The sequence below is a fragment of the Mirounga leonina genome, unplaced genomic scaffold (assembly GCF_011800145.1).
Source record: "Mirounga leonina isolate KUSES-001 unplaced genomic scaffold, KU_Mleo_1.0 Mir_154, whole genome shotgun sequence".
Taxonomy (NCBI): Eukaryota; Metazoa; Chordata; class Mammalia; order Carnivora; family Phocidae; genus Mirounga; species Mirounga leonina.
In genome coordinates this window covers 3,571,447-3,586,716 of record NW_023270389.1, presented here as the reverse complement: position 1 = coordinate 3,586,716, position 15,270 = coordinate 3,571,447, and the positions used below count along the sequence as shown (strand labels likewise).

At 41.0% G+C, this 15,270-nt stretch overlaps 1 protein-coding gene across 1 annotated transcript; it reads right to left on the bottom strand.

The window, feature by feature from the left end:
* Window positions 1-7,906: 7,906 nt before the first annotated feature.
* On the bottom strand, window positions 7,907-12,080 carry LOC118013775 (olfactory receptor 6K6-like). Its single transcript, XM_035009580.1, is given in 3 exon segments — window positions 7,907-8,500; window positions 8,503-8,909; window positions 12,058-12,080. Coding segments are annotated over 3 exon segments (678 nt in total). The 3' UTR covers window positions 7,907-8,252.
* Between the last annotated feature and the right edge of the window lie 3,190 nt (window positions 12,081-15,270).

Below are 15,270 nucleotides of genomic sequence, written 5' to 3'. Positions count from 1 at the left end.
ATATATATATATATATATATATATATATATATATATATATATATACACACACACAGTAAATTTGATGTATATTTAATATAAATGCATTTAGTCATATTCTAAACAATAATATTTGTGAAATAAATTTTAGAACAAAAATAGTTTTTCATGTACCACTTACCCCTAAATGGTATTTCATGTGTACCAATTATTTATGTATTAAAATGGGAAACACAGGCATAGTAGAAGAAAACTTTTTAACAACATACATCTGGGTTTAAATCTTAGTTCATTCAGTTACTTATTAATTACGTGATCTTTAGAAAGTAACTCAAAATCTTGGAGTCTTAATTTCATCATCTGTTAAAAATATTTTCATGAAGGTTGCTTTGAGAATTAGTGATAAGGTCTATACACCAGAGATAAAGTGTCTGGCATGTAACTGATATATATATATATATATATATATATATATCAGTAATTGATATATATATATATATATATTTTATTCTGCCCCAAACCTCTCATCATTACACTGAGCTTTAGAATAATATCCAGGAAAATGTAATTATGCAAGAATATGCAAAAAAAATTCCCAGATACTGTTCTCCAGAGGAAAGGAGCAAAGGAGCCAGAGGTCCTACTAGAGAGGCGAGCCAGCTGGTTGCCCTTGGGTTCTGGCCAGCTGTGCGTGCCAGTCTTGGGTCCTTGACATCCATTCCTAGTGGGAGTGCAGGAGTTGAGCCACTGGCAGGGAATAGGATTACTCTTTACATTGGACTAGTTCTTTATTCTGCTTTAAGCTAATTATTTCCTTAAACATATGAAAATACGTGAAAAATAATCTTATATCTTAGCATATGAGCTATGTGGTGATTTAATTATTTAGCTGGTGTTAGGGATTATTATGCATCTGAATATCTACTATGAGTAGAGAATCAAACATTGACTATAAGAAAACTTGCAATTTTGCAGAACTTTCTACAACCCCCCCCCAAGTGTTTCTATTCCCACCATCTTAAAGATACCCATTCTTCTGCCCATCCAGTCCAGTAAGCACATGTCTACTGAGCTCTAACTCTGTATCTGGTGCCATGCTAAGGCCTACATAAAAGGATGAACAAAACAGAATCTGTCCAGTCCCTGCCCTTAGGCTGGTTGGAAAGAATTGAGAATATAGATATCAACATTGTCATTAATTTATACTCAGTTACAGTAAGTTAATAAAAATTGTGGTGATTAGTAATAAGACACATACACTCTCTCTTCTGGAGGAAGTTACACTGAAGCTGAAAACTAAAGGACACATCAGAATCAGCCGTTTTATGAGAGCAATGATTGTATCCACTTCATAAAATTGGAAATTTAGAACCAGGAAGGTGGAAAGACTTACCAACAGTACAGGAAGACAAAATCTTCAGCCTCCCAGCTGGGTCCCTCCAGTCTTTAAAAGGTCCACGAAAGCACAGGATAAAAGGAGAAAAAAGATGAAAGTACCAGTTAAAACAGTTGATAGCTAGGTTGTGGGTCTGGAAACAAGCAGGCAGAGGCCTCCAGGGCACTGGCAACCGAGGATTTGCAAAAGCAGGTGTGAAAGTAGGGCTCACCTTCAAGAGAGTGAAGGACAACCCACAGAATATGAAAATTATTTGCAAACGATGTGTCTGGTAAGGGACTTATATCTAAAGCACTCTTACAGCTCAAGAAAACAGAGGCAAATAACACAATTGAAAAATGAACAAAGGATCTGAGCAGACACTTATTCAAAGAAGATATGCAAGTGGCCAATAAGCACGTGAAAAGGTGCTCTGCATCATTAGTCATCAGAGAAATGCAAACCAAACCCACAATGAGATTGCTCTTCACACCCCATCGGATGGCTAGCATCACAGGGCCTGATACCCCCACATACCATGACCCTCACACAAGGCTTGTGGAAATGTAAAGCACTGCAGCCACTTTGGAAAACAGCCTGGCATTTCCCCAAAAGATTAAACATAGAATTGTCACATGACCCAGCAATTCTACTCCTAGGTGTATATCCAAGAGAAATGAAATGAAAATATAAGCTCACACAAAAACGTGTACCTGAGTATTTAATGGGGACCATCCAGATGTCTACTGATGGAGAACTGAGTGAACTAAACATGTACATATCTAAACACTGGATTACATTCATACAGAAGAAGCAATGGGGTCCTCATACCCACCACAGCATGGATGAACCTTGCAAGTATTATTCCGCATGGAAGAAGCCAGACACAAAAAAGGCCACGTACTCTGTGATGTCATTCATACAAAATATAAGGGAAAGAAAAATCTGTAAAACAAAAACTGGATTAGTGGCAGAAGTGCGTGTGAGGGGCACCTGGTGGGGGAGTGATGGCTGAAGGATACAGAGTTTCTGATGAATCGGTAAATTCTATCCCTGAAACTAATAATACACTATACGTAAACTAACTTGAATTTGAATAAAATCTAAAAAAAATACTCGAACCTAAAAAAACCAAAAAGGATGACAGAATTTCTTTTTGAGGTGTTTAAAAAGTTCTGAGGTTGACTGTAGTGATGGTTGCATGTACCTGTGAATATATTAAAAGCCATTCTTTTGGGGCACCTGGGTGGCTCAGTTGGTTAAGCGACTGCCTTCGGCTCAGGTCATGATCCTGGAGTCCCGGGATCGAGTCCCGCATCGGGCTCCCTGCTCGGCAGGGAGTCTGCTTCTCCCTCTGACCCTCCTCCCTCTCATGCTCTCTGTCTCTCATTCTCTCTCTCTCAAATAAATAAATAAAATCTTAAAAAAAAAAGCCATTCTTTTGTATACTTCAAATGGGTGAATTGTATGGTTTGTAAATTGTATCTCAGTAAAGCTGTTTTAAAAGGTAGGGCTGAAGTTCGGCTCACTTGATGAATATTTGCTTTAAAACCGACTGCAATGCACTGGCTGGAAGTTTGATGGGAGGCTCCGGGCTTAACAGGTCCATGAATACAGTCTCCCGGGAACATGGCCATGCTGTGCCCTGGCCTTTGTTCTGGATGTCTCCACAGGGCAGACATCTTTAAACATGATTCTTAGATTTAGGGAGACAGACAAAGAGAGAGACATGAAGTGGGGAAGAGGGGGAGGTGGAGGGTGAGTGAGCACGAGAGAACTATTCTAAGTTAAAAAAGATTTAGATGACACCATACAGAGTAACATGTCACAGAATAACATGAATCTTGATTCAAATCAACCAAAAGTGGAAGGACATTTATGGGGTGGGTGGAGGCACTCGACTGTGGACTGGGTATCACGTGCTATTGAGAAATTGTTGACTCTTTAGAGTGTGACAGTGTATTGTGGTTAGTAAAGAAACTGTGTTTAGGAGGAAATGTCAACATCTTTGGGATTTATTTTAAAATATTTTGGGGATGCCTGGGTGGTTCAGTTGGTTAAGTGTCTGCCTTCGGCTCAGGTCATAATTCCAGGGTCCTGGGATCGAGTCCCGTGTTGGACTGTCTGCTCAGCAGGGAGCTTGCTTGTCCTCTCCCTCTGCCTGCAGTTCCCCCAGCTTGTGCTTTCTCGCTCTCTCTCTGCATCAAATAAATAGATAAAATCTTTTAAAAATATATTTTTAAAAAAGAGATGAGGTAAAAATGACAAAATATTACGTATTATTAAAATTTGAGATCTATGGGCTTACTGTTTTCTATACTTCCATGAATGTTTATAAATATTGCATAATAAAACATTAAAAAAAAAAAAAACAAGGAAAAAGGGGTGCCTGGGTGGCTCAGTCCATTAAGCGTCTGACTCTTGATTTTAGGCTCTGGTCATGATCTCAGGGTTGTGGGATGGAGCCCCATGTTGGGCTCTGTGTTCAGCTTGGAGTCTGCTTGAGATTCTCTTTCTAGCCTTCTGCCCCTACCCCCACTCGCGGGTTCTCTTTCTCTCTCTCTAAAATAATAAATCAATCAATCTTTAAAATAAACAAACAAATAAAAAACAAGGAAAAAGGATAATCATTAAAAGGAGAATTGTCTGTATTTTCAAACTAGCAGAGAAAAAAGTTTGTAGTGAAAAATATAAGAAATTCTATCAATCCAACTAGAAAAAGAAAGGAAGAAAAAGAATTTGAGAGAAATGAATGAAGAAAACAGAAAACACAAGTATTTTGGTAAAAACACTTCCAAATCTATTTAGACCACAAAACACGTAAATGGTTAAGCCCACCTATTATAATACAAAGATTATCATACTAGATCTTTTTAATCCAGCTATTTGCTGCTTATAAGAGAATTGATCTAAATGTACAGACACACAAAGTACGCAAGGAAAGATAGAGAAAATGTTTGGTGCAGTGATATTAATAACAAGATAGAATTTATGACAAAGGCATATTAACAGCAATATTGAGAGGAACTCTTAAGATATTATAAGGAAAATTCCACCCCAAACATAACATTCTCATCTGGGTTACATCTAACAACCTAGCTTCGAAGCATGTAAAAAAATGACAAAAATATGGGAAGAAACTAAAGCTTGTTGACATCTTTCTGAAAGAAGTGAAAATAATTGTACCAGGAAATAATAAGGATATGGAAAAACCAAACTAAAGTTATATGATTAAGCTTTAGTTGTATGTAACATATAAATTATATACATCATTATAATATTCAAGTTACATATACTATATATAAAGTTATAGAGTTCCATGTGTACATCTTTGTATATAGATAGATCTTACATATCAAACATATAGGGGAAACACTTATATATGAAGCATTTATAGAGTTGATATAGCTTGTAAAGAAATTCTATTTTGAAATATAGGTATCTTAGTGACTACTTTCTCTGAACATAATGATTTTAGGTGGATGAAGGGGATGGGTTGGGAAGAGATTATTTAAAGGGGAGAAATGCATCAAATTAACTGTTATCTCCATGATTATTGTACTTTACCCAACATGGGAGTTGATTAGTCCAAAGATATGACACATGGAAGGCGATCTAGTGTAGCCAAAGAATAAAACACTTACGTTTTTATAAGAAAAAATATGCATGCAGTTGAGGGATATCACTGGTTAAATTGACCCAAACCAGAGGTTTGTGTGGTCAGCCCATGTGCCTTAGGCAAACTTGGTGCTTTGTTCCCTGAGGTTTCAATCCCTGTTTGAGGGGATGAGAATCTCCTATCCTGGTCTCAGAGGAGCAGTGTCTCATCCCACACTCTGAGAATATCTGACTCTTTTGCTAAGGGATTTAGTTATAAGTCTGATCATTTTCCACTTCTAAAATAAAAATAACTGTGTCTTATGAAATATAGTAAATGTCCAACACGAGGAAACACCATACATCCTAAACAAAACTCTGTTATCTACACGTGCAAAGCGTTCTTCTGTTTTTTGCCAAAAACCATACAACAATGATAATTTTTGGACATGTGAAACCTAGGGGATTCAGCATTTGCTACTGGGATCCCAGAAAGCAAAAAGTAAAGGTTGAGTGGTATCCCCTGGAGATGTACCACATGAGACCCTGGAAGTAATTTTCAGTTCAGAGCAATAATAAAAGTAACAAAAGCATTAAATAATAATAATTAATATTTGATAAATATTATAGGCATGGAATTATCAGCTTAGCCTGGCTCCTTTGGATCTGGCCTCCACACAGACGACAGACCCTCCCTCCTGGGCTGCTTCTCCTTCTGCTGCCTTGGACGGATATGGGAACTGCCTGTCATTGTCACCAACGTTCTTCTCTCTGTTGCCTCTGCTCTTATAGGCATCGATCCACCTGTAAGATTAGTTGGTCCACAGGTCAAGAACAAAGCTTGGCTAGTTGACAGCCTGTCGACAGAACCCTGTGCTGAAGGCTGTGGTGTTAAGGATGAGGGAAACTTCTTCCTGCTGTGTGTGTGCCCTTTAATCCCATAGGAGGTGGGGGGCAAACAGGAAACCAGAGAGAAGCAGAAAGACAGAAAGCAAGTCACGTCCAAACAAGGGCCCACGTTGGTCCTGACACCATTGGTAGCAATATCAGTGTGAGGAATCTTTCTTGAAGATTCCAGTAATTTGGAGTAACGTTGAGAAGTAGGGGACAACAGGGACAGAAATAACCATCCCTGAGCTTTAATCCCAAGTGTTAGGACGTCCTCTGAAAAGAATCAATGGGCAGAGTTGAGAGAGAATGCACAAAAGGGTGTGTATTCTAATAGGTGTGTAACACAAATAGCACATTTGGGAAAGGTTAAAGGAAATAGAATAATCTAATGGCTGGGAATAGCGAGTGCACAGGGACAATTGCATCTCGTGCCAAGAAAACCAGCCAATTTGATGGATAATGACATTCTTGTTAAGAGCAGCTAATGAATGGCTAGACTTCAAGGTCTCCAGAAGCCACTCCACCAGTGTGACAGTCGCTAAGTGAATCCTCCGCACCTAACACAGGATCCAACATAGAATTGCCACTCAAATGTTTTTTAATGAATCAATCTTGAAATCTGGAGGAGCAAACCCTTTCAGGACTTCCTGTATAATAATTAGTGACCACATTTCCTCTGGAGCTTTTTCTGGGTTTCGAGACTGGTCTTAGAGGATGACAGTCTCGTGAAGCAGGCACAGATCACGGTGAAGAAGTCCCGGCTCCGGGAGCAGATGTAATTGTGTCCTAATCATTAACTCCGTGAACTCAGACTAGTTATTGAAATTCTGTGCTTTGCATTTCTCATTTGGGACAATCAGGGTTAATATTGCTTCCACAGGATTGTTGTGAGTATAAACGAGACAGGACATGTAAGGTACTCGTCCCAAGCTCAGATGTTATTAAAAAAATGTCAGCCCTTATAAATCTCAAAGGGCCCCGGGCTGGAGACGATCTTAGTGACCATCTAATGCAGCTGCTCCCAACTCTGATCCATCCTCAGAATGTTCGAGTCAGCTTTCCAGAAATGCAGGTGCATGCATGGGCTTCACTTTCAGATTTTCTAAGTTATAAGTTTGATGACCAATTGGTTTTGGGGAACCGCCGATCTGATCCAGCCAGAATTTTACAGATACAGAAACAGCACAACTTAGTGGCAAAACAGGTATAAAATCTGGTTTGAATGAGACTGTTTCTGTGATGCCACAGTCCCCTGGGTGAGGGCTGGAAGCTCATGAAGGACAGAGTCAGTGACTCCTACAGCTCATCGGAAACTGGTGGGTTTCATGAAACTTTTGGGGAAAGACGTTGGTATAATTTCATTTCTTTTTTTTATGACTTATTTACTTGAGAGCAAGAGAGAGAGAGCGAACATGAGCTGGGGGAGGGCAGAGGGGAAGAATCTCAAGCAGACTCCCTGCTGAGCACAGAGCCTGACACTGGGGCTCGATCTGACGACCCTGAGATCATGAGCTGAGCCAAAATCAAGAGTTGGACACTCAACTGACTGAGCCACCCAGGCTCCCGGGTATTCACTTCTTGAACAACAAATAGATCAAACAAAAGTACGTGTTTACTGGGGACAGGGGATGAAGTAGAGCCCTGAGGTCCAGACCAGCTCTGTCACTAAGCTCCTATGTGACCTCAGGCAAGTCAGTAAACTTCTCTGAGCGTCAGTTCCAACACATAAATAATGGTGATTTCTGACCTAATTACTTTAGGATATTTTAAATTTAAAGAGGACTCATACACGTGAAGATATTTCAAATGGTAGATTGCTAAAAAAGTAGAGTGGACTATTTCCACTCTGCATTTGTATGTCACTCCTTTGGGTCTCAAATTCTACGTGCCTGGTGCATGTGATCAGGGCACGGAGGCTAACTTGAGTTTGTGGGTTAAATAAGCTAAAGATGGAGCCTGTCTTTCTTTAGCATCAGGAAGTTGTTTATTCATGTGGGGGCTGAGCAGCAGGGGGATTCAGGAACGGAGAGAGGATTGGGGGCAAGCTGCCAGTAGCAAATGGTCAGAACTACAATGTCGTCTTTCACGTCCCGTCCGTCCTGCTGTCTGGCCTCACCTGCGTTTGGGATGTGGGGCCGCAGAGGACAAGGACAGGAGCCCATCTGGGGGTAGAGGAGGAAGCCAGCCTGAGCCGAGCAGCAGTTACTGCTTCGGAGACACAAACACGGCAGGGGCCTCGATGCAAACGGGCTAGGGCATTGCCACCCATGACCAGGACACGGCAGTTTTTTGTTCTTGTGTATAACAATAGAGCGAGGAGCATTATATTTCTACAACAGAAGCACGAACAGGTCAAGAAGTGATGACATGCTGAACTTCTGGGAGGTTTTTCAGAGTCCAGCTTCCAGATCTACCCTCCGACCCCACCGGCCCTCCTCCGACGGCAGAAAAGCCTTCCGATAGCATCTTTCATGTCCTTGTTTCTCAGGCTGTAGATAATGGGGTTGAGGAAGGGAGCGAGGATGACAAAGGCGACAGCAATTGTTGTGTCCCAAAACACAGAGTAGGCGGCTGAGAATCGCACATACGTGAGAGACACGCTGCCAAAAAACAGCAGGAACACAGCAAGGTGGGCAGCACAGGTGGAGAAGGCCGACGCATCCCCAGAATCACCAAGATGATCCGCACGTGGGACAGGGCGATGGCCAGGAAGGAGGCCAGGATCTCCGCTGCATGGATGGCGTCCACAATGACCACCAGCGATGTGTCTGTGCAGGCCAAGCTCAGCACAGGTGTGGAGTCACGGAAGACCTGCCGGATCTGGCTGGAGCCACAGAAAGGCAGGGTGGCAATCCACGCGATCTCAGGGAGCACAAGGAGGAAGCCCCGGAGGCAGGACCCGGCTGTTAGCTGGACACAAAGCTGGGGAGTCATGATGGTCAGGTAAAGGAGAGGACTGCAGATAGCGATGTACCTGTCAATGGCCGTTGCCGTCAGGACGCAGCCCTCTGTGATGCCCAGGGAGTGCAGGAAGTACATCTGCAGGAGACAGCCAGCCACAGAGGACCTCAGTCACCGTAGTCTGATTCCCACTGGTCACCATCTGTGTCATCTGTGAGGGGAAGAAAGGAGACAAACTCCCGGAATGGGGTGGAGACCATCCCCTGAAAACCACTCCACTCCTTTCTGTGACCAGTTCCGTAAGCTGACTCTGGGACCCTAGTCAGGCCAGTTAGAAAGATCTCACAGCTCTACCTCCACGCCAGAAGCACCTGGAATACTTGCTTTGGGACCCCTCAGTGCATCTTTTATAAACATCTTCAACTGACGCGAAGGAGACACAAAGCGACACACAAATTAATTCTCTGGAAATATTTCTGGAGGCTCAGTCACTTCTTTAACTTTTTGGTTATTCCCCTCATTCTCTGCCCTCTGTGTTTAGCTTTAAAATGTGTACTTTCTTTTTTTTTTTTTAAGATTTTATTTACTTATGAGAGAGAGAGAGAGAGCATGCACGCGAGAGAGCATGAGTGGGAGAGAGGCAGAGTGAGAAGGAGAAGCAGGCTCCCTGCTGAGCAGGGAGCCCGACACGGGACTCGATCCCAGGACCCTGAGATCATGATCTGAGCTGAAGGTAGACACATAACCTACTGAGCCACCCAGGCGCCCCCAAAATGTGTACTTCTCTTTCTGTTTTTCATTCCTGTTCTTCAGAGTGATTTAAAAAAAATACAGAAACGCTGTCCAGAGCCCTGGTCTCAATAATTCCTCACATTGCTGTCCCATCTTTTCTGGCCCTGATCCCTAACCTGAGGCTGGCTGAAGGGTCATCTTCACCTCTGCCTTGTTTCTGTTCATCTCATGGTGACATCTGTTTCTCGCTAGCTGCTAAGTGCCCAGATGTCAGGAAATATTCCTCCTCACATTCCTTCCCTTCTCCCTCCTCCTCCTCCTCTCTCAGTGGTTCACATTGATAGCTGCTCAGGCCAAGAGTCTTTCTAGAACCACTTTGCTCCTATTGGTCACTGAACTTTGGACAAGCATATAACTCCACCCCCCACATACCAACCCTCCTGGGCTGCATCTAAGAGCCATTGGATAAGAAAATCACTTCTAACCTAACTACGGCTGTCTCGGGAAGGAAGTGTCACAAAACCCAGCTGCAATAGAAATCAGACCAGCGTCTACTTGTTAGGGAGAAGGGCAACTAGACTTTTTGCGAGGCTAATTAAAGTTCGGGATATTAATGTACATTACCTCTCACCTTGACTATTTTAACATCTTTTTCACTGGTTTCCTTACCTCCAACAAGTCATTCTGCAGATGAGCATGGCTTTTACTGTCCCTGTTCTTTTCAAAATGATTCAAGGATAAGCCCCACGGATCTTAGCCTGATATTCATTGTCTTCTCTGATCTGGTTCCAATCAAATTTTAGAGCCAAATATTTTTCTACATATTCAACCGCTCAGCCAAATAGGATGATTTCCTGTGTTTCTATTTTTGCTTATGTCCTTCCTTCCTTTCGTTTTCTCTCTGTCTTCCTCTTGGAATCCTAGTTGCCGGTGTCCAGCAAACCCTCTTATATCATCCTGCTGCTCTCACTGATCTGCACGGCTGGAAGCGAGCCCTCTCTCCTCTGACCCGCAAGCGTGCTGGGGATGCTCTGCTTCCATGACTTTGAACACACACATCCTACACTCTAAATATTTGTGTATCAGCGTTGTCCAACCCCCCAAGTGGACTGAAAGCTCCATAGAGGAATCATAAGGGATAAATGAAGGAGTGTTTGTGAAGAGCTCCCAGGTGACGGTCATGATGCCAGACTTTACATATTTTATCTCATTTATTTCTACCTATGACAGAGAGATTATTATTATTGTTCTATAAGTGCAGAAGTTGAGAGCCAGAGGGGAGAAATAACTTGTTCAAATCCATATTTCTGGGATCCAAAACAATAACGGGAAGCCTGGTCTTTGGCTTTAAAATTCCACTATTATTATTATTATTTTTTATTTATTTAAATTCCACTATTATTTTTGGTACCAAGGTGGGAAATTTAGGTCAGGAGTCACCAGTCATCCTGTCTGCTTCCTACTCTGGGCACCACTTTATCCTCAGGTGTGTGTTCCCAGAGTGTGAAATGAGAGAGCAGAGGTGTTTTATGTTTGGTTTGTTTTTTTGCAGGTCACAAGCAGATTAAAATAAATGCACTGCAGATTAGGAAAATGAATTCCTATAAAATGCTTCTTACCTTAAGCCTCAAGCCTGGAGGAAGGCTTTGGAAGGGAGGAAACATCAGTGTTGGGCAGAAGAGCAGAGCCTGTGTGGGGACAGGTGAGAGATGGGAGGGATTTTGGGCCGAAGCAGCCATGTCTCTGTCCTTTCTCCGCCTGAAGCACAGACAATGGCCATGCTGAGTGGTCCTTATGGACAATGTGGCTGGACAAAGCAGGAGGTGATGGGGTTCTAAGAAAAGGCAAGCAAGTTCAGCACAGATTGGCTCGTAAAAGGCAATAGAGTGTCTACTTTGCCCTCGGTGAGGCCTTTCTCACTGGGAAGACTGCATCATTGTTCATCATTTGTACATTTATTCAGTTAACATTTACATATTGATCTACCCTCTCTATTTGCCAATCACTGCTATAGGTTCAAGGGCTACGTGAAGGTGTATTAAATAGTATTCTTGTATTCTTGCTCCTGAAACATGTGAAGAACACTTTTAAGATTCCTAGAATGACAGATAATCAGCCGTGCCCAAGGAGCTCACCTTACAAATATTTGTTGTATGGTAAAAAGAGACTCAAATTAGATTTTAGTCCTGGGGGGGGGGGGGAAAGGCAGTAAATTTCTCTGTGACTCCCCAGGAATCCGTAATTCAAATTCACAAAATTTTAGTGTTGGGAAGACCTTAGATGTTATGAGTATCTTCACCTGTTAGCTGCACTATGTTTGTTCTAACGGCTTTTCTAGATTTCATGTCTCATGAAAGACCTGCAAAAAAACAAACCAAACATAAAACACTTTAATTTTTTCACCATGCAATCAAGGTCTAAAAATATGAAATTTTAGCCCATGCATTGAGGAAACTTTACCCGGAAAGTGAGGGCAAGTCTGGGTCCAGAGGAGTGAAGGATACAAGGAGAGGGCAGGAGCTGGAGGAGGTGAGGCAGCTGAGCAGTTGGATGGTTTCCTGTCAACAGTCTTTCACACTTACCTTGCCTGAGACCACGGCGACATTCCTCAGGGTCTCTGCAGCTACCAGCCCCTCTGCCAGTTTGTCAACAAGGATACTGATGTCTGAGAAGGCTCTTTGGGGAATTTCTAGAGGGGAAAAATCCTTCCCTGGGACTTTCTCCTTTGCAGGATCTCAAGGAAAAGTGGTGCATTCCGCTCTCCTCTCTGAGGGATAAAGTAAGGGAAAAGTCTCACATAGTAATTAAATATTCCCCGGGGTCAAGTCTCAAAAGATTCCCTGTGGCCAAATAGCTCTGTGTCTCCCAGGGGTGTAGAGCTGAGCACTGGGGCTGGAGTAGCTGCAGAGTAGACCCGTCAGGACCACGCTGTTCTGGCAACAGTAAAGAAACTCAGTAAACATTGCTTTGTTCTCAACCGTTCACTCAATTTCCACTGTGCTTTCCATTCCTTCTGCTGCTCTAAAAATAATGATGATGAGAATGATAAATCATTTGGAATATCAACAAAAACCAGGAACTATAAATGATGGGTTATAGATAAATATAGAACTTTGTAAAACTCTTGGAAGACACCGAACACCTAAATCAATGGGCTGATATGATATATTAATGAATAGAATGTCTCAGTTACAGAAACAGGCCAAATCTACACAAATCTATCTATTACTTCAATGCAACTTCTATCACAATTCCGTTTGGGTAGGGGGGAGTCGATTGTGTCAAGGTGAGGGACAGACAGATATTTTGAAGGAGAAGATTAAAATGGCAAGTCTTGTCCTATTGTACATCAAAGGTTATAAAAGAGCAGTGTAACAAGCTAATGGAAACCAAGAAATAGATGGACACATATAATATTTGACAAATGGCCGAACCGAAACATCAGAACCCGGGGCGGAGGCTGGGGAGGATGGGCAGAGCCGGCACAGAGGGTCTGTGGAGAAAGGGCTGATTGTTAATCATGGTCCTAGAGCCTCTGTTTAAGCATATGAGAAACATAAAATAAAATTTGTCCTGACCTCATTACATTCCCACAAGTCTACAGATAGAATGAAAGTTTAATATGAGAAGTCAACTTTAATACTTTATTTTTTTAAAAGATTTTATTTTTAAGTAATCTCTACACCCAACATGGGGCTCGAACTCATAACCCTGAGACCAAGAGTCCCATGCTCTACCAACTGAGCCAGCCAGGTGTCCCTTATTTTTTCCAAAAAATTTTATTTTTAAAAAACAATACTTTAAAATAAAATTTGGGAGAATATTTTTATCACTTCAAGTAGAAAAAAAATCTTAAACAATTCAATAGAAATATAAATGATAAAGGAAAACACCATTAAATTCACGTATATTAATATTTCCATTTACCAAAGGGTACCATAAAGAAAGTACAGAGACAAATTACACATTAGGAGTCTGTATTTATAAATTATATAACTGAAAACAAATATTACTCAGAATATATAAAGAGCTCCTACAAATTAAAAAGAAAAAGATTTTAAAAATCAGGTGAATATATATATATACACACACACACACAATATCATATATACTCACATACACATGGCACTCAGCCTCACTGATAAGCAGGGAAATGCAAATCTAAACAATAGTGCATTATTTATATACAACCAAACAGCAACAAATGTGACCACTCAAAATGTTAGAAAAGATGTGCAACAATAGAAACCCATGCTTTATTGATAGGATACAACCTTGAAAAACAATTTGGCAGTCTCTCGTAGAGCTGAAGATGCAAATGCTCTACAACAGAAAGTGTTCATGCCTAACGAATAATTTGTGTCGCATTAATACGAGATGAAAGTGATTTTCTTTTAAAGCTGCAGCTAGATGCATTGACATGAATGATTCTCAAGAATACGTTGAGTGAATGAGCAAGTTGTACAATAATACCTAAAATATAATTCAATTTATATAGAGTTAAATAGGCAAAACCAAACACTGTTGTTTTTGACTGCATACCCACGCGCTTAACAGAGTAATGAACACGATGTGCAGGTTAATGGTGATACATGATATGGGGGGAAAGGACTGGACCAAGGAAGAGCAGTTAGTGGACTTCAAAGTTATTGATCACGTTCTATTTCTTCACTGGGGTCATGGGTTCATGTGAATGGGAGGTAAAAAAGTACAAGCAGAAATAGACATAGAAGGGTGAACTACTCCCTAAAGAAAATAAAGAAAGGGAGAATAAAGGCATTGTGGTGGCCAGCCCCGAAAGCAACTGTGTATACAGGACGAGTATATCTTTTAAGGTGAATACATTTGAGCATATTTATAAGCAGAATGAGCAGACAGCGTAGAGAGGAAGAATTGAACATGTATAGAGAGGTAGGATGGCTGGAGAAGTAACATCTCTGGCCGAGATGACGTGAGCCCAGAGCTTCAGGGCACATGGGGAGCAATGTGTCTTCTCTGGGAAGGTGCTCTCAGGGAGACCAGAGTGGAAGAGGGAAGTATGAGAGAGATTGCAGACCAGCCCAACACTGGCTCACTGTCTGATTCTTAAAATTAGTTAATTCACCCTTTCACCCAATTATTTATTTATTTAACTGTGTAGCCATTCCTCAAATGCTTATCAAGGGTCTGTTTTAAAATACCACCTTTTTACATGCAAATATTTGCTGAATGAATGAATGAAAAATTTTGTTATAATTAATGGGGGACATCTTAATGAGGTGATTTATATTGCAAACAGCATGTACTACAAGTGTTTAATTAAAATTCCATTATTTAAAAATAAAATAAAATAAAACACCACCTTTTTAAAAACTGTTCATTGAGTCAATGGAGTCACCTCTGTGCCACTATGTATATCCATTTCCTATCAGGGTTTTTTCGTTTTGTTTTTTGGGTTTTTTTTTTTTAAACGCAAATCCATTTTTAAATTCTGTTTCCTTTCTATATCCATCACTACCAGATCATTAGATATTTAACACTTCATGCCTGTTTTATATCTCTTTTTGTAAAAAGGATGAAAATCATCTTGTGATGTATATTTCCTTTTCCTCTGGCTTTACTCACCTGGAGGTTAATTTTAGGCTCAAGATTTAGTTTAAAAAAAGGAGAGAAAGAAAGAAAGAAAGAAAGAAAGAAAGGAAGGAAGGAAGGAAGGAAGGAAGGAAGGAAGGAAGGAAGGAAGGAAGGAAGAAAGAGAAAGAAAGAAAAAGAAAGAAAGAAAGAAAGAAAGAAAGAAAGAAAGAAAGAAAGAAAGA